We start from the raw sequence: 27,596 nt of genomic DNA, 5'->3' as shown, positions 1-27,596 counted from the left end.
TTAAATCGATAATAAAACAGAAAAATTCCAATTTTTGAAGAAAATATAATTTGAATTAAAAAATTTAAATTAAAGACGATTTAAAAAAATAAATTGGTTTTAAATAAGTAATAATTATTATAAATAAAAATATTCTTGAAATTTGTTAAAATTACATATCTAATTCTAATAATTGATATTCTATAATTAATCATTGAAAAAATACATTATTTAAATTTATTAATAAAAATATAAAAAAAAATTAATATACAAATAATAAATTATGTTTATAACTTAATGAAATAAATAATATTTTAAATTTAATTTCATAATATTATTAAGTAATAGTATAAATAAATTATACATAAATATTTTATAAAAATATTTCTTTTATCTTTTATTTACTTACATTTTGAGACATCTGATTTATATTCAAAAATCGAGCCGCTAACCGTAAAGGCTTATCCCAATCACCAACTGGATTATTCCACGATCCGTCCATGTTGTTATCGATGAAAAGTTCGTCGGTTTGCAAAGCCAAGAGAGAGAAAGAGAAAGAGAGAGAGAGAGAGAGAGAGAGAGAGAGAGAGAGAGAGAGAGAGAGAGAGAGAGAGAGAGAGAAGTGGATCGAACGAGTAGTAATAAATCGCATTGGTCCGGCTCGCCACGTGGCAAAATAAGAGTAGGGAACAACGCTTCACGCGTCGAGGAAATAACGAAGCTGTTTTTTTCCTTTTTCTTTTTTTTCTTTTATTCGATTTTTTTTGCCAGGAAATAGGAGTGTTCTCGAGGAGAGAGAGGGAAAAGTCTGGCAATTCGTTCCGCCCAATGAAACGTTAAATAATTTCAGAGGAGGTAGAAACTTGTCGTGGATAAGATTTTCTCGTATACCAAGTCAAGCCTTGTTAAAACGGATAATCTTCTTCCCTCCTGCCTCGAGTTTTATTTTTAATATGATAATGCGTTACCTATTCGCTCCAGTATTTTCTTATTTCCCTTTCCTTTTTCATAGAAAACTCTCGACAATATGATATTTATATGAACTTCGATGGGAGAAGGAAAAGAAAATTTGATTGAATTTTTCATTTCGAAATTTGTATATACGTGGTAGTGAGGTGTTTAAATAGTGAAGTAGTGAGGTATTTAAGCAGTAATTAATAGCGTATAAGATAAATAGTGCGTAAAATAATACATAAGCTATTGGAGAATAACTCGATGAAATGATTTGACCAAAAGTAATGACAAGAAAGAATACGTAGATGTGGATCGTGCCGATGCCTTTGTTCTACTAGTCCGAGCTCGATACGTCGCGTTCAATGTCACCCGATCCACGCGTAAATATACAATACGAGTCGCACGAGTTTACAAACATAAGCGTAGCAGGAAAGTTGTATTTTTCGGATCAGGGATAACAATTTATCATCGAATTTATTTCAGACTAAATGTTTCGTTAGTTTTCAATTAAAAATTAATCCTGTTAATTTTATCGATTACTTGGTGTATACGATAATTATACAATAATCGATAATCTTTAATCGAATTATCGATTGATATCGTATAAAATTTGGTGAGCGAGTCAATTTTATCTTTTTCGAGAAGCAATCGAAGGACGCGCTAATGCCTTCACGAAAGCATCGTGGTGCCTTCACTTATTTTTTTCGAATTATTAATAGTCCACGACTATTGAAAGGATTTATCGTTAAAAAATCTTTGTTGCCACGAATATCAAAATTTTTTTCCAAACTTTGAACCAAATACAGGAAGGGGGAAAAATTAGCGTGGCCGGGCAAAGTTGAAAAAAACTTGAAAAGAATCGGGAAAATATTCTCACGTGCTAATTAAAGGGAAACGAAGGTGTGAGCGAATAGCTCATGGTTCGTGGCCTTCTTTGACGGCTCGCCTTGGCGGTTGAACCTTGCCAACAATTTCTGAACCGAACGTCCGGCCAACTTATTACCGCGGCTTTCCGCAAACTTTGTCCAAACTTTATTCCGCTAACTCGTTTAACAAGAGGGGAGGGGAGGGGAGGGGATCTACCACATTCGATCGCGATATAAATAAGAACAACGAATAGGAGCAACGTTTCTTTTTTTTTTTCAAAAATCTCGACTCTTTTACTCGAGATATTAAATTCATTTTGCGATAAATGTAAGAAGCACGAGATGATTGTTACTCACTTACATACATATTCGTGAAGCATCAATCTCAAGACGCCAAAACAAAATTGAGATTGATGATCAAAAATATTTTTGATCGAGGATTTTGGATCGATTATTCCAAAGAATTTTCCATCGTTACATTCCATTTATTAACATCGTTTAAATAATGTAACGATAATTATTTATTATTATAAAGTTGCATCTCTCTTGTTACGCTCTACCTTTTATGATAAGGGCTACTTTCGAAAACAATTTCTCTGATGTGCTTCAAGACCCAACTTTGGTCAACGTTGTTTCCCAACTTGTTTCTCGTTGGCGAATTATGCCGCAATATGCACGCAGCCGAAATAATCGTGATAATAAATGCAATTTGAATCAATCCTTTTCTGATCTTTAGATGATCAATAAGAGAGAGAGAGAGACATTATGCCAATTGATTAATATTAAATTAATAAATAATATTAACTAGAATATTAATAATTAATAATAATTAATAAATAAATAGAATATTAAATTTTGAAAGGTACTACACGTAGGTTTCTGTCCTTTTGCTTGGATATTATTTTTTTATCGAGCGTAATTGACGATACGATAGTCATGATAATTTTAAATTGGATCGAATTGATTGGCGATATTTTTCGATCCAGAATAACGGAGAAAGAGGGGAAAAGTTTGTTGAATTATCGTTTAATCAAGTATGATAACAAGAATGATTAAATGTTTGAAAAATTTTTCTCATTATGCCGGAAAAGAATAAAAGTTATCATCGAGTTTCTTTGCTTAAATCTTAACAATTCGTAGGATTATGAAAAATATTCCCGGGAATTTTAATAATTATTTTCGTTTCTTACTTCCCTACTTCTCTTTTGTCTGTTCTCTCTCCTTATACAGTTCGTATATTTTTAATCGATAAAAATATTTAATCTTTCGAAAGTAAAGATAAAAGGAGAGTGGAAGATTAGATGAGAAATTCGAAGAAAGAAAGCATGCCACGATTTCACTTCCTTTCCATTAATACTATTATTCATTAATTCCCATTATCCGAAATATTCTTTCTCGAGTTAAACAAATCTTTCTTACTGTTAAAATAATTAATAAATACGAAACTGAACGATTTTGAATATTGCACAATTGCAGGAATGTATAATCGTTTATATTATGAGCTTTAAATGAACGAATGCTGGTTTATTTAAATTATTTGAGGTTAATTGCAATAATTCTATCTATACTCTAATGCGAAAGTATATCGTTGCTCAATTTTATCCGATCCCTACTCTGTTTCTATTCCAACTGCCCGATTTAGAAAAGTGTCGCTTTGGCCTTGGCCTTTCATCCAATCATTACTTTTCGTGAAAATGCGAGTTAAGTGGGGATTAGAGGGACCAATAGTCGCGTTGGAAGTTTCGAAGGATGGGCCCTCATAGGATCGCAGCGTGTGGGGGTCAGAACTCCTCCACGATCCGTTGCAAGACGCTGCGCGCGCAACTGTGAAGTGACCGTTGCTGCTAATATCTCTGTTTAAATCGAGGCTCTGGAAAACGTTAGAGTTAATCCGTTGAAAATTTATTAAAATACTTGAATAATATTTGATCGTTTTACAAGCCTTAGGATCTGTCTTTAATAGATACATTGGATAAAAAAAATTCTCGTTTTTATTTCACATGCGTTTCTTCTTTTTATATATCGTGAGAAGCGAAAAGCCTTCTGGAAAATAAAATCTTTCGACATTTAAATTCAAATTTTCATATCCGTACAATCCTATTCTTTTCAAAATTACTTCCCTCGTCGCTTCGAATATTCCAAATACTGAATATAGCAATATAGCGTAATACACTTCGAATTAATTGAGATGTAAAAATTCATTCTCTGTACTAGCTCTTATAATTCCAAAGATATGATTTATGATAATATTAAGAAATGAGCGTGTTGCTGAAGTTGATGATGAACTTGTGAAAATTAAAAACTCGAAAGATGATTCGTGAGAATCAAAGATCACCATTTTAGTCTTTGCATTATTTTTTGCATAATATTTACAAATATAATAAAATCATAAATCAGGATACGTTTCGAAAGAACTAAAAAGCGAAGAAAGAAGTATGATGCAACACTATTGCTCGTGTGATAATTGGAAAAGGTTCGCAATAAGAAAGTTTACTATTTAAAACCGGATCATCAATCTCGTGTCAACGATTGAATTTACAGGATTTCATTTGTCAATCAAATCGAAAAAAACCTGAAACGCGTGGAGAGAAGAAGAATTAACACGTTTGATAAATAATTTACACATAATAAAATTCTAGATGGAAAATTATACGTGTGTGAAAAGCGATGCGTGGAATTATTTAGAAGGGATCGGGACAAAGAGGTCGAAAGTGGAGGATTTTTTAATGCAGCGAAAATAGAACGACGGAAAATATGAAATGAATCTATTAAAAAATCATTGGACGGAACTTCCCGAAAGAATAGGTTGTGCTATTAAGGGAAACGGAAGGAGGTCATCAACGAAATATTCACCGAATCTTAAATTAATCGATTCAAGTTTCAAACTGGTTTCAAGTTGTGATTCTTGGAAACGTGATTCAAGAATAAGTGTAAGAACGAAAATAATTTTTTAATTCCTTTGACCGGCGAGGAATTTAGAGAATTCAGAAATTTAATAATCGAAGAATAAAATTACTTCGATAATTTATCTTTCGAAATGTAATAATAATTGCAAATAATTAATGTAAAATAGTTATATGAAAAGCGAATAAATGTTATTCGAGCGCTTTAATAAGTAATTACTTTATTAGCAATAACTTTATTCGAAATTTTTAATTAATTACTTAACTACTTAACTAACTACTTTTTCAACTTTGCGTTAATATCTCCAACTCTGTATCATACTGATTATCTAATTATTAAACTTAAACCAAGAAGTACTAGATATTAATCACTCCAATTAGTCACGATCGAATCGAATTCCATTTTCCATTTAAATAATCGAATTTTTATGCTTTATCGCTCAAGTCGAACAAGAAACGATCAAATAGAGGAAGCCTGGAACAGTTGAGATGGCTATCGAACGATTTATACGTGGTATGGAATAGGCAAAATGGCTGATTATAGAAATTCGATCGATCCAGCTTGTGGCTAAATCATACGTATCTATATCAAGCCAGAATTCAATCATGCATAATCGAATCAAGCTTCGATAAACTAACGCGCCCTCATGCAGAACCACTAATCTCAAAATCAGAGAATCGATCGCAAACTCGGGCCACCGTCACGCAGAACTTCCAACATCGTCGATCCCTTCAACCCGGGTCTCGAGCTTTCAAACTTGCGGCACGCGATATCAATAATCAATACTTTCCGGTGTCAAATGGATGCTCAGCAAAAGTTAAACTTAAAGCGCAAATATTGCTCCTTTCGTGGAGAATAGGAGATAGATTAAAGCAAAGAACTTTGTATCGAATTGGATATTTTCATGTTTTATTTTCATCCTGTAAGAAGATGAAAAATTGAGCATGAGATGCGATTCAAATCTATATTTCCTAAATTTCGACTTTAGAAAAATTAAAATTGGATAGAACTGATATTAAGAAATGGATGGATAAATTTTCATCTTTCGAAAAATTAGAATTTCCAGACACTAAAACTTGTTATTGCTCAAAGTATGATTAAAGAAAACAGGGGATAGAAAATTAAACAGAATGAATTACAATTTTATCAAATTGCTATATATTACAGCATGGAATTACCGATTACATTCCAAAATGACTACATTTAAAATTTTCAGTTTTTAAAAAATTAGAATTAAATAGAATTACCAGATTAAGGAATTCATTGTGATGGAAATCATTATCAAAATAAAATATCGAAAAATAATGATAGTCTGCGTATCATAAAACAGAACGTGTACTTTGCGTAACTGCGTGAACGCATGTGTTCTGGCGTTGGCCAAACAAATGGCGAAGTTACAAAGGCCTGGCTTGCTCAAAGCATCGCGCGCGTGCAACCTCTCTGACGCTATTGACACGCAACTCTCCTCGTTTGCTCCTCCTCGTTTCTCACGAATTCTCGGTGTCAACGTTCCCGCGTATAAATATTTGCCCGCTCGCATCGCCTCGAGATTCGCAAGTGAAAGCATACCGCCTCGTGCGGTACATAATCCAAACTCGTAAAAAAAACTCATCCACGCGTGCCGCGCCGATTTGTAGCGACGAAACCGATTCCCTTTACCGTCACTGCAAATACGAAGAGATCTACGTCTCTAACTCTCTGGTATTCCCTTTTACACGAACGAATCCTTAATGCCGTTCATTCTTGCCAACTTTTCTTGTCCATCCAAACGTTCGCGTATGACTAAAAATACGTAAAATTGAAAAGATTAATTAAGCGAATATGTTTACACAAAATTCAAAAATTACAATAAGCAAATCCGCGATATATAATTGTTATACTTGTCTTTAAATCTTTCGGAGAAAATATTTATATTCTTCTGTTAAGAATAAAATGATGGGCAAAATTTAGTAGTTAAAGTTATGAATGAAAGTTATTTCTATAAGTTACTTCAATAATTTATTCTTCAAAACAACAAAATAATGTAATGTAAACGAGATTATATGAAAAGCAGATCGGTTATAATAGCTACGAATAAATGTTATTCAAACTTTTCAATAATTAATTATTTATAAAATAATTATATATATATATAAAACTTATAATAATATACAAGATCCTCGATTTAAACAAAGTATAGTGTAACAACGACCATTTCACAGTTGCGCGCCTAGCGCCTTGCAACGGATCATCGTGGAAGCAAGCGTCGTAACACGTGATCCCACAAAGGACCCATCCTTCGAAACTTCCAACGCGACTATTGGTCCTTCTAATCCCCACTTAGCTCGTATTTTTATGAAAAGTAATGATTGGAGGAAAGACCAAGGCCAAGACGACAGTTTTCTAGACCGGATCAGTTGGAACAGAAATAGAATACGGATCGGATAGAATTCAACGATACAGTTTCGTATCATAATATAGTTAGAATCGTTATAATCGTCAATCAGCCGCAAACCACCATTTGTTCGCTCAAAGCTTGTAACATAAACGATAGTATAATTCTACAGTAAATGGTAATAACATCAGTTCAGGTATCACATTTGTGCAATATTCAAAGTCGTTCAGTTTAGATTCTAACATCTTCTGTAAATCAAAATTGATATAGATTCCTATTATATATGAACAACTTGTTTATATGAATGAATTATGATATAAATATTATTAGAGAATTAATAAACGAATGAGAATTTGAATAATAATATCTATAAAACGTGATTGCTCTCGAAAAAACTTGAGAAACAAATAATTTTTCGTAAATTAATATTATTAATAATAATTCCTTTGGATGATTGTCTTCTTTTAGACTCATTTTTTACATATTAGAATATCATATTAGAATATTTTGTTAAAATTCATACATCGAGACAGAGAAAGAGAGAAAGAGAAAGAGGAATAACGAACCACTCGTGTCATTGCTCGCTAGTTAAAACTATTGGCGTGCGTTCAAAATTCAAATGCCAAATATCGCATGATTGTATAAATACGTTTACACGTGAAATTTGTTCGATGGATTTATGGTTAATCCGATTCGTTGATTCTAGAAATGATATTTACTCGTCGTGTTATCGAATAAAGCGAAATAACGTGTATTTAATATTCAGAATTGCTATTCAGAATTCTTCGTATGATAATGTTTTAAGTTTAGAATTTATTTACATATTCAAATTTCTATTCAATTATACACGCAGGCTAATTTCACGAGACATCGATCGATAAATGACGATAATTAACGATTAAAGATTATCGATTATTATGATTATCGTATAATTAGCTATTCAATGATTATAATTAGCCAAGTAACCGGTAATTATGGTCAATTAACGACAGGAAGGATTACAGCGCGGCCATCGAAATTGATTAACTCGTTAAAATGACATTACACTTGCACAACTTGAACTAACGAAACTTTTAGTTTTAAATAAAAACTCGATGGATAATTGGAAATTGGAAAAAATTTTTTCTTCGTTATACGTCACTATAATATATTATTATTTTATTATCGAGATTCAGCATGATTAAATCGAAACTGAATGTTTGAAACGATGATTAGATTCGGATCGTGAATTTTAATATCGTTCATAGTTATTATCCCGATGAGAGGTTAAAATTACCAACTCGCGAATAAAATTATTCGTCGAATTTTTATTGTCCGTTGGAAATTCCACTCGTTACTTATTTGTTACGTTTTGATTAATAGCTATTTCTACGAATATGCTAAAAATGTACGACCTCGTTTAATTGACCTAGACTGTTAATTTTCCATGGAAATGATCCAATTGAGAAAAAAGCAAGAGATAGAAATTGGCCAATACGAACAATTAATTATACAGGAAAAAAAGACTTATTCGTTTATAACCTGTGTGCGTTTAGAATCTAGAGAAACGTATATTAATAAAAATTATTAATATACGTAGAGAACAGATCGTGAAATGATTCGATTAATATAAAGAATATTTAATAAAGGAAATATACAAGCACCTTTATATATATATATAAACTCGACAAAAATATTCTCGTCCGAAAAAAATTGATGATCTCTCATAATAATTAGCTCCACGTTGTGGCAATTAGGAAAATTAATTCTCGTCGAAAGAGAATTAACGCAAAGCACAATTCTCGTTTAACTCTTTATGCTCGGCCCGAATGAAGGCAAGAGTGGAAGCCGTTCTCTCTGCAAATTAACCGAATCCAAGTGTGCAAAGGTATTCGCGTTGCCCCTTGATCTCAAATGCGAAACCCCCATCGCTATTTACGAAATAATCTTTCAAGTCGAACAATTTCTACAACTTTGAACGCTGCGAGTTATTTTACGAGAGAACAAAATTCTACTTTTTCTTCCTCTTCGCGCTATGTAACCGAGGTAAGTTTTCTCGAGACCTCTTTTTAAATTCAATCTCAAAAGTTGTAAATAATTTTACAAATTAATTATTCAAAGAATATCTTGAGCATCGTCGTCGCCAAACAACGTTACAAAGATTTTTCTTACACGTTCTTACTCGCTCGTTAAACGTGTAACCTAACCTAACTTTCGAAGAAACGTATGATGATATTGATATATTAAATTTATATATAAAAATCATTATTTTTATGTAACAATTTTATTTTTCGAACAAATTTGAAACTTTACATCGAAAATAACGTATCCATCGACGTAAATAACGCTTTCTTTCTTTCTTTTTTTCTTCTAAAAAAACTCTTTCCACTATCGCTTGTCTCGTCTTCCATCTCTCCATCCGCTCGATAATTAATTATCTCGTGAATCGTCAAAACCGATCGAACGTCCCTCGAGAGGTAAAGCAGAGCGACATCAGGTTTCGTAGTCGCTTGTACGCCGAGACGAAAATACTTAAATATTTTTTCTTCCTTCAAAGCGTGGCAATTTTAACTTTTCGCGCTCGCACGAGAAATATTTTCCAAGTAACGGATTTATTTCGGTACAATAAAACGGAGCTTAATTAATTCTCAGACTTTTATCGATCGAGAATTACGAAGCATTGAAAATCCAAAATTCGTTCGAAAAATTATTTTTCTTATTCGAAAATTCACTTTATTTTGCATTAAAAAAAAAATTGAAATCCGTCTAATTGATGAAGCAAAATTGCAATTAATCGTTCAATCCTGAATTATTTATACGTGCTGTTTACAATCTTTTTTCCGTATATTACGGAAGAAATTAAGAGTGTTTATCGGCTTATCGATCTCACCTTTATAAATATCAAAGTCGAGCGAGATACTCTTTCACAACATCTCCTCGATAAGCTAATCCTCGTCGTTAAAATATTCTTCTCTTTTTTGCGGCAAACAATAACGTATGAAACTTGATAAATCGAGATAATACTTTTTTCCCAGCTTCCTTGTAATAATCGATATTTACGAATATTATTATTCGATTATTCGAATAACAAAGTTCTACGCATCATCGTTACGAGAATAATAGACGAAGAGGAAAAATTAATGCCGACTTTAACCTTGAAAATTATTTCAACTCAGCATGAAGAAAAACTATCCTTCGAAACAGCGTCGAGGAATAATCGCGACATTTGGAAAATTTGTGAGAGATCGTTCGCTACTCGCATGATTTTGTGTACAGTAAAAGTTTCGACTTCTATAATCGATTTTCCAAGAAGTATTTTACTTTATCGATACCTTCTTCCTTCGTACTTCCAGTATGGAAATTCTTAAATCGGCTTAAATTCGAGAAAATAGGATGCAATAAACTTAAACGTGGAACATCGGTGTCAAAAATCATCGGACGAGCCACGAAAGATCAGAGAATTACGTTTCCCAGAAATTTAATCTTGGAAAGAGCTTGGTAGAAATTTACAATAGTACAAATGCGAACTTACGTTACTTACCACGGGAAGAAACAAAACTTATCTCTCCCCTTTATCTTTTTCATTATAGTTATCCGCGTTTTCTTTTAATTCTTTGTTGAAAAATCTTCAAGTTTCGGATGGAACTCTAAAAGAGCAAATACTCGCCTATAATTGGAAGCGAAACGATGAAAAGGCGATCAGGTTACGCTAAATGCGATTGATAACCGCACCCGCGTGACACAATTATAAAGGATCAGGACGAAATTGCAGCTCGCAATTACGACTAATAGGGTTAAGCTGTTTCCAATTGCGGCGAGCACGGCCCCAAGTTATAAATGTAGCGCGCAAACCACGCGCTAATGCGGACAGTTCGAAAAAAAAAAACCGTCGATCCTTAGTGCAATTCCAAGTTTTTTGATCAAACTTTTTATGCAAAGTTTCTCGAGGTTTATAAAGTAATTTATAACAAGCTTTACTCACGTCGCTCGCTTTTCCAAAGAATACTTCCTTGCCTCCTTTTGTTTCTCTTACTTTCGAAATAATATTTCAATCATATTCGATCGACTGTATTAATAGAATTTAATATACGCCAATATATAATATAGTGTAATATAATTATATATAATAGGCAATGTATTTATAGTCCAGCAAATATAACGTATGCTGGCTTGTAAAGCTGGAACGCGTTCGACACGTTCGTTGCGCACACTAAGAAAATTTTTTTCTTTCCATTTTTACGACTTTAGCCGAATAGTAACCCAAGTCTTTTTTGCTAGTCGTTTCTCCTTCTCTTCGACCCAACGAGTAAGCTGTTAATACATCTGTTCTTAGTTTTGTTTCTCTTACCTTCTTCAAGACGACATTTCGATCGTATTCAATCGTAATAAATTAATAAATTTTAATACACGGTTATGCAGTATAAACAATAAATAATAACGTTTATTACTAGTTTAAAAAATATATTGCGTCTTTCACGATCGTTTGATGGCTCGTAAAATTAAATTCTTTTCTTTTCTTTTTCTTTCGCATTAAACGTATTCAACACGTAAGCAAGAAAATTTTGTTTCTTCCCAAAGAAACTCGTTATTTACCACGAAAAAAAACTTTATCTTTCTCATTATTGTTATCCTTTATAAAAATTGCTCTTGCAATCTTCAACTTTTCGTCGATGAAATTTTGAAAGGATCATATACACATTTTTATGACTTCAGCCGAAATAGTGATCCAAGTCTTTTTTCGATTTCCCTTTCTCTTCGACCTAATAAATAAACTAAAGTTGGAGATACATCTATTCTTGGATAAAAGTAATCGGCACGCTTACCGTTCCTCTCGCCAACAATGAACCTCTGATGTCGGAAAGAGTGTAATGCGACGCTAAAGTATGTTTGCCGTGGAAGCATTGTCGACTTAACATGCGCCAGCCCATATGTCATCCGTCGATAGTGTTTTGACAATGGAACGTGTCGAGGAGCAGCATAGATATTTCTTTTCACTGGCGCGAGTGTGCAGCGATAATTCATCTCCAGTGTCGAATCAACGTGGTTGGATAGGTTACATGTTAAAATGTTAAATAACTTTGAAACGTGAAAATTTCTTCCTCTTTATATATATAAGCAAATGAATGAATTTTTTGAAGTTCAAATTCGGTAAGATAAATTTGTCACTTGGTGTACATTTTGGATACGCGAAGTACAAGATAAACAAAGGTATGAATAATAAAGGTTTGGAACACACGTGGAGCTGTTTCCTCAAGCGGTCAGGCACGGCGCAGTCAGGGGTTCCTCAAAGGGTTTTAATTAAAGCAAACCGAGCGGTTAATTCTAGAATACATTACGGTCGTACACGTTTATCCGCGTTAGTCTTGAGGATCAGCTTGCGATGTGTTTAAGCGCGTGTTAATCGCACGTACGTACGTACGTACAGATTTACGCCTCGATCAATCGACAAGTGCCTAAGAGCCTTTTCGACCCATTGTCCGCCTCGATAATGTGAAAATGAATGGCCATCGATTATCGATTGGTATAATACGAACGTGTAATCGAGTGGCGTCGAAAGTGCATATTAAAAAAAAAAAAAAAAAAAGAGAAATAATAAAATAATGGTGGTGGCGTGAAAAATGGTAGGCGTGAAAAATTCAAAGGAAGCGAAAAGGCTAATACAAGAAGAGATATTTTTTTTTTCTTATGTTATCGTTATAATTTGTTGAATGTAATGAAAACATTGGGGGGATTTATCCTCACATTGCTTAAAGTCACTAATACGCGACTAAATACACGTGTGGAACGAACAGCAATTTAATTTTCTTTTTCGGCCAGTTTTGAAAATCGATATCGCGCATTCGTTTCGGATACAATTGGGAATAATTTCCTTGTTTGTTCGAGAAGTGAACCATCTCCTCCTGAAATAATAATTCCTCGTTTGCCTAACTACCCGATTTGCATCGCTTCGGTCTTTTTGTCCGATTCGACCGATAACAATAACAACATTGGTACCGACCGAGTAAATTCCATTAACACGATTAACAATTTAGGATACGATGTACAGTAAAATGTCCATATCAAAGTTAATATTTTAATGAATGGATGCTTCACATTCGCGTTAACTGTGTTAACTCTTCGCTTTTGCTTTTATCGCGCAATTTTGTGTAAATTTCTCGTTTTCCTCTACGATACGCTTGCACAGAAAATCGACTCAACTTCCTCCGCGCGTATCACGGTACCTCTTGTTTTCACCTCCAAGATTTTATGCGTTGCGGTGTCGAAAAAATTTACGGGGATACGAAAATATTTTGCTGATGATGAAAGAGGTAAAAGATGTAAGAGGATTTTCAAAATTTCTCAAAAAATGGCGCGATTGATAGAAAAATTTTTAATATCAAATAAATTTAAATAAATAAAAATTTTGTGAAAGATGTAAGAATATAAATTACGTGTTAAATCCTCAGAATCTTTTAATCGATAGAAAAATAAAATCGAAATTCAATAATATACGAAGGTGTTTCCAAGGTTTTTCAAAAAATCGAATGATGCGATTAAACCAAAACTTTTGGAAGAACTCATAAGATTTTCTTCTATCAAGAAAATTTATTACACGAATATTTATAGGAAAGCTGTGTAATTGGGAAATATCCTCTATCGCGTAAAAACGCAATAGGAAAATCGTGAAATCAAAAAGCGGAGTGGAACCGCTTTCAAATCTGTCCTCGTTCCGAAATTCGGTTTTCAAAAAAAAAGGGGTGGAAAAATCTATAATAGCGCAATTAGAGCTAGAGGACTCTTTGGGATCGAAATCGCGCCACCGCCACCTATTGTTACGAACAGCGACCACGTACCAACTTCCAATAGATAGTTCGATCGATCCCATTTTCAATTTACGCCCCGCTGAAAAAACGCGGTGCCATCCTCGTTAGACCACAACCCGGGGGATTATTATTCCTCGTAGAGAACATTATCGTTAACTCTGTTCCCAACTTCTATTAATTCGTTCCTTTTTCGATCTCTTTCGAGGAAATAAATCGTTGCATTATTCTATATAGTTATATATAGTTTTACACCAATATTATAATAAACGACAATCAAACGTTGTTTTGATTTCTCTTTCGCATCAGTTCAGCCATTTTTTCCAAAAGTGAATTTAAAATGTTATTCCTCCACGAGTTTAAGCACAGTGAAGCATATCGAAATATTATTAGGTTAGCTTTCGGAGAAGATTCTGTCGATTAGAGGAATCGTTTAAAAAATTCAGATGAGAATCTGGAAAAAGATAAATTCAAACACGTATTTCGAATGATAGTTTTCAGTTTGGGTGCAATGGATAAAGTGAATAAATTGGGAAAAGGAAAATCGAAAATCGCTCGAAACGGCACAAATTCTATTTTTGAATAGAATTATGACCTGTGACGAGAAACGGATACTGAATGCTGATGAAAATCGTAAACAAACGCTGAAAGCATCGTTACGGCCGAAAAAAAATATGGTGGTCTGTAAAGGGAATAATTTGTTTTCTGAAACGAGAAGATAGCAGCATTCTATTGCCAAGAAATCGATTGAGAAACAACGTACGTTAAATCGATATACATGAATCTATTCAATCCATCGGATATTTCGCCATTTACAGTTGTTTTTAAAAAATAAAATATATAAACGCTCGAAAAACTGTAATCGCAGTATTCGAAGAATTTCTTCGTGCTAAAACCAGGAAATTTTACAAAAATAGAATACATGGAATCTCGTTGAAAAAGCTCGTATTTCGAATAAAGTTCATAGTTTCGAAAATATATCGTTTTTCTTCCGAGCAACAAAAATTTCACGTACTACGATTTAATATAAGTTTCTCACTCTCTCGTAATACCAATTCGACGCATTCTTTCTTTCTTCTTAACCTCTTAGAGCAATTCGTTACTCTAATTTCTGCAAGTTTCTCATTTCTCTTACTCTTGAACGAATTGAACATTCGAGCATCGAAGTAAAAATTTTTTGTTTCGTTTAACGCTCAAGTCTCGATGGTTTTTGTGGAAGAAACGTTTCTCTTTATCTTATCTTCGTTCGAATCGCCGTTCCGTTTCGAAGAGGTTCGGTTACATTATTTTGTAACTCGAGTACCGATAGAAAAAACTGCACGCGTGTGTTTCGTTTAGCAACAATTTGTTTTTTTATTTATATATATTTATATATATATATTTTATTATATTTATATATTTATATATTTATTTATATATTTATTTATATATATATATAGTAGTTTTTCGGAGAGATGGAGATACATTTATATATTATTTAAATTAAGAGATATTCTAGTTTCCTTGTTTACCAACACTTTCATGCTCGGTTAATGTCGATGGAAAAGAATAAGTTTCGAAGAAAAGCGCGCGCCTAAAAAAAAAAGATTATCGAAGAATAGCGTATTTAAAACGAATCTCCCTCTCCTTTTTATAATCCATTCTTCTTTATTCCTCGTAAACTTGTTTTGCGTCCAATCCCGCTCCGCCTGTGGAATTCTTTCGTTTCGTTATTCCGTTTGTAATAATTAATGAGAAAAAGGAATTACGAATTATTCATAAAGAAGTCATCTTAACTTTTTCGCTACTTCAAAATTGCAGAGTTCCTTCGAATCGAGAGAGGAGAGTTTCAACAAACACATCCGAAAATAATTCCTCGTTTATACAGGATGGTCCCGGATTAAACTGCGTGTTCTACGAGTAGAGAATAATAAAAGAATGTTGTACAAACGTAGATTTGCTTCCAAGAAGAAAGAAGAAATTTATGTTACCATTTCAAAATGGCGTCTCCTGAAATTGACGACATCTTAGGGAAATAGAATTTCACTCTTCGAATATTCATCTTTATCTTGCTCTTCAGTTCAACGATACTAATTAATTAATTCGCGAATTGACGTTCGCTTTTCATAATATTCGCGAACCTATGTTTATATAATTTTTTTTTCTTACTTTTTATTTTAGAACGTACTAGTGCAGTTTGATCGTTTGATCCGAGGACTCTCTGATACTAAAAAAAAAAAAAAATATCTCCAAATTGTGGAAAGCGCAACAACGATAGATAGATAGATAGATAGATCTCTTTCCCCTTCTCGAGAGGAGAATCACGTTTCGCGCTTTTCTCGTAAATTTTTTTATCGACACTGTCCGCTCAACCATCGTTACAATAAAACGTTGACGTTTCCAAGACGTTGAAACCGAGGGGCTGAGTTACGACGGGTTTCATAAAGGAGTGGGGGGGACCTCGAGAAATACGCGTTGCGTGAGAAGAAGGAATGGAAATCGGATGGGTGGTAAACGGATGCTCGTAAATTAGAAGGATTTAACGCGATGAAATCTGAATTTTATTCCCGGACGACGCGGAAAGGGCGAGGTTCGTGGTGGACAGAAGTCGAGAATTGAAACGATCCTTCCCATTGTGCCGTTTAGAATTTCGTTGTTTAAAGGTGGCCCATTGTCGTCGTATGCGCGGTGTCTGAAACAGCATCACGCAAAGAAAACGAAAAAGGGGAGCTTTGCCGTGCATCCACCATAAACTAATTGCCAGGGGAAACGGGTTCTGTTTTGTCAACTTGTTTTATCGCGTCTCTCGCTTGGAAAATAATTAATTCCATAGTAAAATTTTACCACGTAATCATGCGGTTGAATATTATTAATTTAGAAATTGAATGATATTTTTAGATATATAGAGTTAACGTAATGTCAATACGCCAATGCTTTCCTTCGAATGTTTCAAAAGTATATATCGACTGTTCCGAACGAAATAATTTCTTCGCGGAGATGAAATTTTTGGAAAGAAAGCGCGCTTTTGTGTCAAATGTATTATAATAAATTTTTATACGAGCAAAAACACTTTCTCGAATAAACGAATTTGATGTTTCGAGAAATATATTCTGCGTGAAATCGGTTATCGGAACGATGTTTTTTCAAGAACAGGGATCTAATTTACCGACGAAAATTTAAACGACGGGAAAAACGGATGAATCATAAATAGCAAAGTGGACAAAGCATATCCAATTACGAGCGGATACTAAATTCTCCGGAAGTCTCGATTCCCGAGAGAATTATCGACTAGCTGTATTTCCTTCCCGGATGGCAAATAATCCAAAGCGCAACAAATAATTGCTCGGCAAATAGGAAAGTTGAAGCGGTCTCTTCGGTCCAATTAGTCACCTTCTCGCTTTCAAGCAGTCAATTAACTTGGAGAAATTCCTCGAGTTTTTATTTTTTTCGTTTTTCGCACCTGTTTCGAATCGATCGATATCAACGCCTCCCTCGAATTCCGCTTTGAAGCGCGAATCCAAACGTCGCGAATTAAATATCATTTAAATATAACTTATGCTATGTAATGTAATAAAAAAAAAACATTCTCGCTCTCTTAGATCGCTATTAATTTTCAGATTTATTAGCCGTGAAACAATTTATCATTCATCATTTTTAAGCATTTTTATTTGCCATGTTCGCGATCCTTTTTCACCGTAGATAGAAAACGAAACGATTTGTAGTTATATTCGAATTTCCATCCGTTTACCTCGATTCATCGTTCGACGTAATAAAGCAGTTTGATTGAGGGCAACCCTGCTAATTATTACTTGGTTCGTCAAACCAAAGGAAATTCAATATCACCGATCTCGACGCAGTTGTGCGATGCTCGGTCGATAACGGTTCACGCCGATTCTAATCGACGGCCGTCGACGCTTTTTCGCTCGTTAACCATTCTCTCTCAAGAAGAAGAGGAAAAAAAGAAGAAAAGTGACGAAACCTGACAAACACTTGTCGCGTTTCTTAATGTTAATAAAGAAAAAAAATTTTAAAAATGTTTAAGGAAAATCCATTGGATGTTGCAGGTATAATCGCAGGGGGCGGTGGCGGAGGGAGAGATCGGTACAGCGGTGGTTCCGCTTCCGCTCTGAGCTGCGGCGGCGAGAAGATTCGAGAGGACAGGCAGGGAAGAATGGTGGACGGGAAGACGAGAATCAGGAGGGAGAGGGAAGAGGACACGAAGAGCGCGGATAACGTGTCGAGAGGCGCCCCCTCGAGGCAGAGTTTGTTGGAGCTGGTCAGCGGCAAATGCATGAGCCGCCACACGCCCACGCATCATTACTATCATCAGCAACAGCAGGTATCGTACCTGATCGTACTTTGCTCCCAGGTTCATTCAGCTAAGGATGTTTCGCCAGTTATGCATCGATGGATAGGCTCGATACTAATTACGTTATTGTGACGATGGGATTAACCTCGATTCGCGTTTCGGTCAACTGTAATTAATCCGATAATCGTGCGGCTTTTCATCGGGCTCGACCGGCTGTCCAATCCAAAATTATCTCTTTGTATATTCTCTCTCTCTATATACATATATATATATACATATAGATTTCCTTATATTTTCTTATTTTATTGGATAATAAGAAAGAAAAGAAATAATTTTTTTTTGAGACAAAGAAGAATAAAAATCGAAAATAAGTATTTTTTAATCTTCACTGGTGGAAAGAAATTTCGCGGAACGAACGCGAATCTGATTGGTTAATATTGGTTAATATTATAAGGAAACGCACTTTTTCTTCTACTGTGGTATTTGTCACATATACTAATTCAGAACAACGATCTATATCTAAACCTCGATGGGTAGATATAGAGAGTAGTCTAACATATCGATATAATATAAAAATTTTTTTATTTCTCATCAATATATGATTTATAACAATTTTAATTTATAAATGTAATTTCGTATTCGAGTATACAAATAAGCTAGACATATTATAAATAGTTTCAAAAATATTTCAGCCTTGGATGATTATCCTAACGTATGAAAATGAAAATAATTTTTACGATTTTGAATATTCAAACTATAGCTCTTTCACTGCTGCGTAGCGTGTGATGTCAGGATAGTCAACAACAAACTGTTTCAAGTGGGCGGGGATGGGCGGTCCTAGCGAAGAACCCCTCTTGCCCCTATGCCGTCCCGCGAAACTTCTTTCCACCAGTGAACAGTATATTTCGTTCTCTCGAGCGATACGTTCACTTTCGATCGTTATTCTTATTTCTGGCTTCGTTCAACCGCTTTTTTAAAGTGTTCTCAATTTCGATGCCAGTTTATCAACAGTTGACAAATCGAGAAACACGATTTACAGGTGTACTCGGTGCCGCAGAGATACTTCAGCTCGTCCCGAGACTCGCTTCACGGTGCTTACGTGAATCGAGGGGCGAGCGAGTTCGACCTAAGTCGGAAACCGAAGAGAAGGGACCAGCTGAGGGGCAGATTCAAGCTACCGTATACTGTAACGCTCTCGCGAGATCAATCACATTTGCACACACCGGCGTCTGTCAATCATCTGAGTAATAGCAGCTGTAATGGCACCGAAACGTGAGTATCGCCCGATTATTTTCCTTCGATAAACATGAATTATCAGATGTTGCTATTGCTATCGCAAGAAATCGTATTATTGTATCGGGAAGATTAATACGTGTAACGTTTTGATAATTTAAGCGCGCAAAGCTTTAGCAATTTTGCATTTGATCGTATTAAGTTCTGTCAAATGTATATTTAAGATGTTGGAAATTTTACGGGAAACGAGACACGAAGTTTACAACGAAACGATACAAAATAGCGAATCTAACGTGGAAAATCTCCGTCAATAAACGTGTATCTAGTTACATATAAGCCAAAGCGTAGTAAATATCTAACGACAAACGCTTGCACGATAGAAAGATATCGAATACGCTTTTTGTGGATGTAGCAAACATTCGAAATGGAATAATCGAAGTAACAGTAGCGCGCTGAATTATTTCGAGAGATAGATATATTTGACGAGTATCGAAATTCCGACGTAGAATGAAAATTTACATTTTTTTTTTTTTTTTGTAACAGTTCTCGATAAACAACGAAAAATAATTACAGACGTATATCGAAATCCGATTTTTAATTTCGAAAATTCCGAAATTTAAAATTCTCAAAAAATATACGTACACGTATTCTTCCTATCTTTTTAATCCGCTTTCGATGCGTCGATATTAAAAAAAAAAAAAACTATCGCAGCGTTCTAGTAACTTTTCGCATAATCGTCTTGCCCTAATTATCTTCCCTAGGAGGTACACGGTGCAACAGCAACAGCAGCAACGCGGTAGCAGAGGTTACCCGGGTCAAGCGGGGACGAAAGGTTTTCGTACGGGTGCCCCTAATTGGTCCTTCATCTTCGATCCCGCGGGACGTCTCTGTTACTATTGGTCGATGGTCGTCTCCCTCGCCTTCCTTTACAACTTCTGGGTCATCATCTATAGGTTCGCCTTTCAAGAAATAAACGGTTAGTCCTTCTTTCCCGCGATTCCCACTCGATTCTTTCCGTTTCTTTCGATTCGATGATCGGGCAGAGATGAATCGTTGCTAGGGATATTTCGTCCATCGTAACGATTGTTGGTAAATTATAAGGATTTTCTATCCTACGACGAATGAACGTGAACATACGCGTCACGAGGATTTCCTATAATACGGCGAGTGACGCGAACGTATGCATCATGGTGGATTTCCTATAATGCGGCGGGTGACGTGGACGTACACGTCATGGCGGATTTCCTATATATATTATACGACGAATGACGTACACGGTCGTGTCATATATATATAGAAATTTTTTTCTCGAGAAATATAAAAGGTTTTTTCCAGATATTCCGATTTTAATACGTTCAATTCATCGTTTGAATTTTTTTTTTGCATTTTTCCAAAATTGTTTTTTTTTTAAATATCGAAAATTCGATATATCAGCGGGGATATCCTCTTTGATATTTGATGACGCGTTGAATATATTAACGCTGAAATTTTGTTTCGTTTAAATTTTCGTTAAAATTTCGTTCGATAAAATAATGATTAAATGTATATATTTTTTTTTTCATGTAATATATATATATATTTTATTATTTTGCCGTTGTCCAGGCGAAACGCGGTGGGTGTGGTTCTGCTTGGACTACTTCTCCGATTTTTTATACGTACTGGACATAGTGTTTCACATCCGAACCGGATACTTGGAGGACGGTGTCTTGCAAACAGACGCGACCAAGCTACGAAATCACTATACGAACAGCACTACGTTTTACATGGACATCCTGTGCCTGCTGCCCCTCGATTTTTTATACTTATCTATAGGATTCAACAGTATACTTCGAAGTTTTAGGCTCGTGAAGATATATCGGTGAGTGAACAAACGATGACATCAACGAATGGATTTATCATTTGTTCATTTGAAACCATTAATAATCATTGTAATCGGAGGGGAAGTTGTCGATCCTTATTTTCCCTATAATTATTATTAATCGTCGATAAATAGCTATCGTCGTTTCGTTAATTGTTTCCTGATAATCGGATAATTTGGAAATGATACTCGAATCATAAAGCAACAACGAACGATCGTAACGATGAATTTCAAGTTCAGTTTCGACGACGACACTTTTATCGAAACGAGAAAATTCTCTCTCCTTTTTTTTTTTTAACGATAAAAAAAATCCCACCATGACAATGATATATCGCGCGATATTCGTTTACGTTCTATAATAAAAAAAAACTTGCAGGCAGAAGAACTTTTTTCCTTTTTTTAATCCCAATCGCGCGCTATGAAGTGATCAAAAAAAAAAAGAAAAAGAAAAAAGATCGTAATTCCTGCCAATTTGATATTTTTTTAATTCGTATAATTCGATTATTATTTTCGAAAAAAAGAATAACAACGAAATATGACGGACGTGTTGTTTCTACGAAACCAGGTTCTGGGCGTTCATGGACAGAACCGAGCGACACACCAACTATCCGAATTTATTCCGCTCCACCTCCTTGATACATTATTTATTGGTGATCTTTCACTGGAACGGGTGCCTCTATCACATTATTTATAAGAACAACGGGTTCGGAAGTAAGAACTGGGTATTCAGCGATTCCGAGACCGCGGACGTGGTGAAACAATATTTGCAAAGCTACTACTGGTGCACGCTGGCCCTCACCACTATCGGTGATCTTCCCAGGTAATTTTATTTCATTTATCGATTTTTCTCTCCTTTTTCTTCTTCTTCTTCTTGGAGTTTTTATAAAAACTTAATTGCAAGAGATATGAAAATTCCGATTAAAACGATCATGATGATTGAAGCGAATTGAATTCTATGTAACATAAAAGATCGATTTTTTTTAAAAATATTTTTCTGAACATCAAGTGAATTTTGAAAATAATTTAAGTTAAGTTTCTACTTTTCGTACTCTTATCGCGTGAACGAATCGTTATATCTCCCGAATTTCTGATACAAAATAATTACTTAACTTTAAATTTAATTTCCAAAAAAAAAAAAATTTATCGATAATTTACAATGATTTAAATTGAAACAGATGTTTCGAGATGTTATATCCGGTACAAAATTTAAATTTAAATGCTTTTCAACTGTTGAAATACGACCATCGATTAGCCTGTATACGTATTTTAATCTATTACATTATATTGAAAAAATTATTTTATATACATTTGAAAATGAATTTTCTCCACTATACTCGTGCAATATGAAATTAAAAAATTATCTCTCTGCAAATATTTATCAATATTTGCAACCTACGGGAGAACGTACAACTTATGTTCGCTCGTTTTATTTTTTCCAGACCAAGAAGCAAAGGCGAGTATTTGTTTGTAATAGCTCAGCTGCTGTTCGGCCTGCTGTTATTCGCCACGGTGCTCGGACACGTAGCCAACATCGTAACTTCCGTGAGCGCGGCCAGGAAGGAGTTTCAGGGTGAGCGAAAACATCCAATTATATTTCTCTTCCCCCACCCCTCCTTTTCCAAAAAAAAATCAAACGCCGCCATTTCGAATTGATTCTATCCTGACAAAACGTCCATCGTTTTATCAGTTTTTACAAGCAAACGCGGTTCTCGAAGAGAATAAATGACTTTGAAGATAAAGAATTTTGAAATTAAGTTCAAAATTCTGTTGGAAACGTAAGGGTAAGTTTCAAATATTCAATCAATTTGAATATCGCGGGTCATCGAGCACTTTTATCGAAAGAAGAGTGTAACAAAGAAAACTTTTTTCTGTTCAGTCTCCTCACGAAATCGGTATATAATTCCTCTAACGAATATCGAATGTCGATGTATGTTGCCCGCAGTGAAATCTACCTCTTCATCTAGAAATCTTGCGCCGCTATAAATTTATCGATACGAGGTTTAACATTTCTATGAAAATTAATACGTTGTTACAGCTCGAAACTTGTGTTATTTTATCATGAGAGTTTTCACGGGATTGTAATGTGAGATTAATGTAAGTAATTATATAATGTGAATTTCTTAATCAAAATTCTGAAAGAATCGGATATTTTTGTGCTGGCGGAAATTCGACCGAAAGCGGATTGGCGAACGTCGTAAATATTAAACGACGCTGGAGCTTTTTAAAACGACCGCGAAAAAAAAACACAATTTCGAAGCAATTTCGCGTGGAAAAAACAGACCGATTTATATGTCAAACATTTTCAAAAGTCGTATCGAGAAAACATTTTTCCGACAAAAACAAAAAACAATTATTAAGATACACGTTTTCATTTCCGTTGGTCATTCCTTTAAAACCGAGATATCCCAACAACAAATTTCTATTTCTATTTTTATATTTATATTATATCAACCTTTGTCGATATAACGCAAATTTTCCAAAAAGTCTTTTGTTAATTGGATTTTAACGATAAAGATTACGTATAGTATAAATTAAGTAAGTGTATACGTAAATCGAAACACAAATATATTTATAATATTATTTATCGTTGATATTCAAGTTATGTTTCTTCAATTAACAGAACATATTGATACGAGGAAACCACTGATGTTTTCGATGAACTCGACCTACGTTTATCAATAATTAACGGGACAAATTTGCATACAAAATATATTAAATAAAACACATATTAAATAAAAGTTTAGAGGGAGACGCAATAATTTGTGACGGTTGTAAAAATTTATAACATCATTGTCGTGAAATTTCGTTCCGCACGTAAACTCGCACGTTGCACAGTCGCCATTTCTCGAGACTTCGCCGCGTTTAGCGCGATTCAACGTGCTCGTAAAAATCTCGAATCCACTAACTCGGCGAAGTCGAATACGCTGGAACTTTCCTCCATACAATACCAACATTCCTCGACGAAATTGCGAACGGAGTGATTCTCTCTTTCCCGCGATTAGAATCCCAAGTAGAAGATGGTAAGGAACTGGAGGGAACACGGTGGTTCGAAACAATCGAGAAAGGTATAAAAATAATTTATGTTCGATTAAGATAGCCGTGGCGAAGAACTTAATCCGGTAGTTGCAATGTTGCCGCGTTCGCGTATCCATTCGCCACAGTTTCGCTTCCGTTCGAGCGCATTGTATTCGAAAACTAATGGGAGAGGAGGTTTGAAATAGTTCCGTTTAAATGGAACCGAACCCGCATTTACTTTTGTCCCAGAACGAACGTGAAAAGAATTTTTATCATCGGGATATTGGAACAGATTAAGTTTCTCTCTCTTTTTTTTTAAATATAATTAGATATGAGATGCGTATCAATCGTTAAAATATAAAGTATATTTTATTAGTTATAAACGGAAACAATGAATGATTAAAAACCACACTTTCCATACACGTAATACGATTAAATCGAAGGAAACATTTTGACGAGCACTTGGTAAAATGTCAATTCGTCGAATTTAAATGTTGAAAATTTTTATAAAAGCGAATTTCGCCACAATTTTTCGTTAAAAAAGACGTTCGCACGTTGACATAATATCCAGGCGAATAAATCTTAAAAATGCTTCTCGTTACGTTGGGGGGAGAAAGAGATTCCCCCTCGTCATAATCGTACAAGGGACGAGAATGGACGGGTGACGGCATAGGATGGATTATCCACGGGTAGAACGAGTGCTTTTTTACTTGAGCGGTCGTTGACGAATCGCGAGCATTAACTATATCCACGGTGCGAAAAAAAGGAAGTGGAAGAAACGTACTCTTGCCCGATGCGAACGACGAGGACGAGGAGAGCGCAAAAAATGTCAATGTGATTTCACAGAACGACGAGGGGAGCGAGAGTACCGTGATCGTTATAAGATAATACGGATCGGCCCAACGTTTTTTCTCCTAAACCGTCGCTCCTTGTAAAAACGCATTAAGCAACGTTTCAACCAACCACGGTTTGGGAACATGAAAACAACATTTGTCGTAATTGCTCCCACCGCTTTCCCTCCGATCTCACCTCGAGAGAATCATTTATATATAGCTGGTAGCGATAATTTCGACCCAAGAACGAGCGACCAGGGACTCGTTCGATCAATATTTGACGAGGGATATTTTTAGGGAACGTACTGGTATCGTGATCTTTCCGATTTAATCCGTCTTGCTCCGTTTACGACGTTCTCGAAGAAGATCCGATTTCGTTGTCCTCTTCTTACTTTTTCCTCATTTCTTATTTATTTAAGTACGAGTATGAAAAAGATTTTTTTTTTTAATCAAGTTATTGTATATAATAAAATAGTAAATCGCGTTGAATTTTTGCAAAAAGAATTAAAAAAATATGTATCGAAATTACAATTTTTAAACATCGAGTTTTCCGTAATTTCGAAAAGTTAAAATATTTCAATTGCTTATAATTTCACTTCGCAAATTGTATTTTCTCTAATTTTCTCCAATTAATACAGTCGACAAGCAAATATATGAAATAATAAATCGCGTTTTCTTACAAATTATAATTTTTAGTCGAATTTTTTTCTAATTTCCACAAGTTAAAATATTTTTACTCGATAATTTTCCACTCTTGCTTTTGTCGTGCCATCACTCGTTAATCGACGTGGCCACTCACCGCCACGTTCGTGAAACCGGATCGCTCTTCAAAGAAGATTCTCTCGACGTTTCACTCGATCCGCATCGGATTTTAACAGAAGCTCGATACCGAGCGGAAGATGACAGGAGAGTTGCTCGAGGAAACTTATTTACTTGACCAGCTTACTTCGAACTCCCATTTTCCATCCGAATCAGAATTTCGAAATTTTAGTGAAAAGCCAACTGGCCTGCGGTGCACGCGCCACGCGTGGGAAGGGAAACGAAATTACAGAGGGCGCTGAATTTGCGTCTCGACCGGCGCAAATTCTGTGGCGTGTGAAAGTAATCGCGATGGCGAGCCCTGGAATATCGTCCTTGAGTTGATTGCGGACAATTACGACGCGTTACTACGTTTAGGCAAAATGTTGGGCCGCGACTTTTGAAAAGAAAATTTTTTTTAATTTTCAGATGTACGTAGATTTTAAATTTTAGATCTTGACATTTTTAAATTATTTCGCTCTGTTCAGTCAGATTTCTACCCGATGCAAGAATTCAGTTTCACAACTCGTGATTAAATAGAGTAAGACGGAATATATTTTTTATGCTAAAAAGAAGTCTAGCTGAATTTTCTCTTGAAAAAATTATTCAACCAGGAGAAAAAAGGAGAGATATTTTGAAAGAGGCGAAATATCCATAACTTTTCCCCGTAGCTGGAATAATTCCAATTCATTTTAATTCGAAATATTTTAACATTTTCAAATAAGTCTTCCTGTCAAAATCGATCCACAAATTCAACTTCGAAACAATCTTCAAGATATCGTAGAATTTTTACAAGTTTATTCAAAATACTATTTCAAGATACACGGACAATTTTAAACATTCTAACTGCCAGTTTATCGTAATTCTATTCGCGAGAATTTTTTCAAGAATTCTCAAATCCGAGGCAAGTCGTTCGATTAAATCGTAAAAGGATTAATATCGTGAACTTGTAATCTCGAGGAATCTAAGAACGAGAGAGGAGAGAGAACGCGAAACGGTCCGTGGCGATCTCGTAATGGGTGAATTCTACAATTTCCTTGGGGGAATTGGACCAAGTCTTGTCGACGGGGGAAGGCGACGCTGATGGGATATAAAATTTCATTTCGCCCCCTCCCCCCGCCTCGCCTAAATCCACGCCTGTAATTCCACCTCGCGTTCCAGATTTCACTTTCGATAAACCCCCTTTATCCCCTTAATTGACCGTTTATCCAATTCGCGGATTTAACGGCCGCGCCTCCCATTCATCGATGCTGTAATTGTTTGCTTTAAACGACGCGCAAGAACGAAAGGTTAAAATATAAATACATGTAATATATAAAACGATTGGCGATATTACGTGTCATCATTATCGCATTGGACGTCATAAATAATCTTGTAAAACAGGCATAAATTATAACAAAGCGTGAACGAATGTTTTAACTGAAAAGAATTAATAAAGAATTCGTAATAAAAAAGCACGCCATTAAAAAAATAGAAATTTTCTTCTTTTCTCGGGTATTCGAAAAAATATGTATCATTTCGATGTGTTTTCTTTTTAATAATTTCTTCCACAATTCTTCATAAAAGTGAAACCAATCAACTCTATTCGTTTTAAATATGTAATGTAAACAAATAGTACACATGTAAAGGTAAATGTACACGTTAAATTTTTTCTTTTTTGACGATATTCTAAAAACTCGGAATTAATCTTAAAATCGGAACTTGATTTGGCGCGT

The 27,596-nt window shown here is 34.9% G+C and overlaps 1 protein-coding gene across 1 annotated transcript in view; it reads left to right on the top strand.

The window, feature by feature from the left end:
• LOC108003278 (cyclic nucleotide-gated cation channel alpha-3) overlaps positions 1–27,596 on the top strand; it is a 105,593-nt gene that overhangs the window by 23,161 nt on the left and 54,836 nt on the right. The window contains 6 exon segments of the mRNA XM_062075396.1: positions 17,900–18,174; positions 19,184–19,416; positions 20,139–20,353; positions 20,980–21,235; positions 21,801–22,055; positions 22,675–22,805. Coding sequence (XP_061931380.1) covers positions 17,900–18,174; positions 19,184–19,416; positions 20,139–20,353; positions 20,980–21,235; positions 21,801–22,055; positions 22,675–22,805 — 1,365 coding nt within the window.

The sequence above is a fragment of the Apis cerana genome, linkage group LG5, assembly GCF_029169275.1.
Source record: "Apis cerana isolate GH-2021 linkage group LG5, AcerK_1.0, whole genome shotgun sequence".
Taxonomy (NCBI): Eukaryota; Metazoa; Arthropoda; class Insecta; order Hymenoptera; family Apidae; genus Apis; species Apis cerana.
This window is presented reverse-complemented; position numbering and strand designations above follow the sequence as displayed.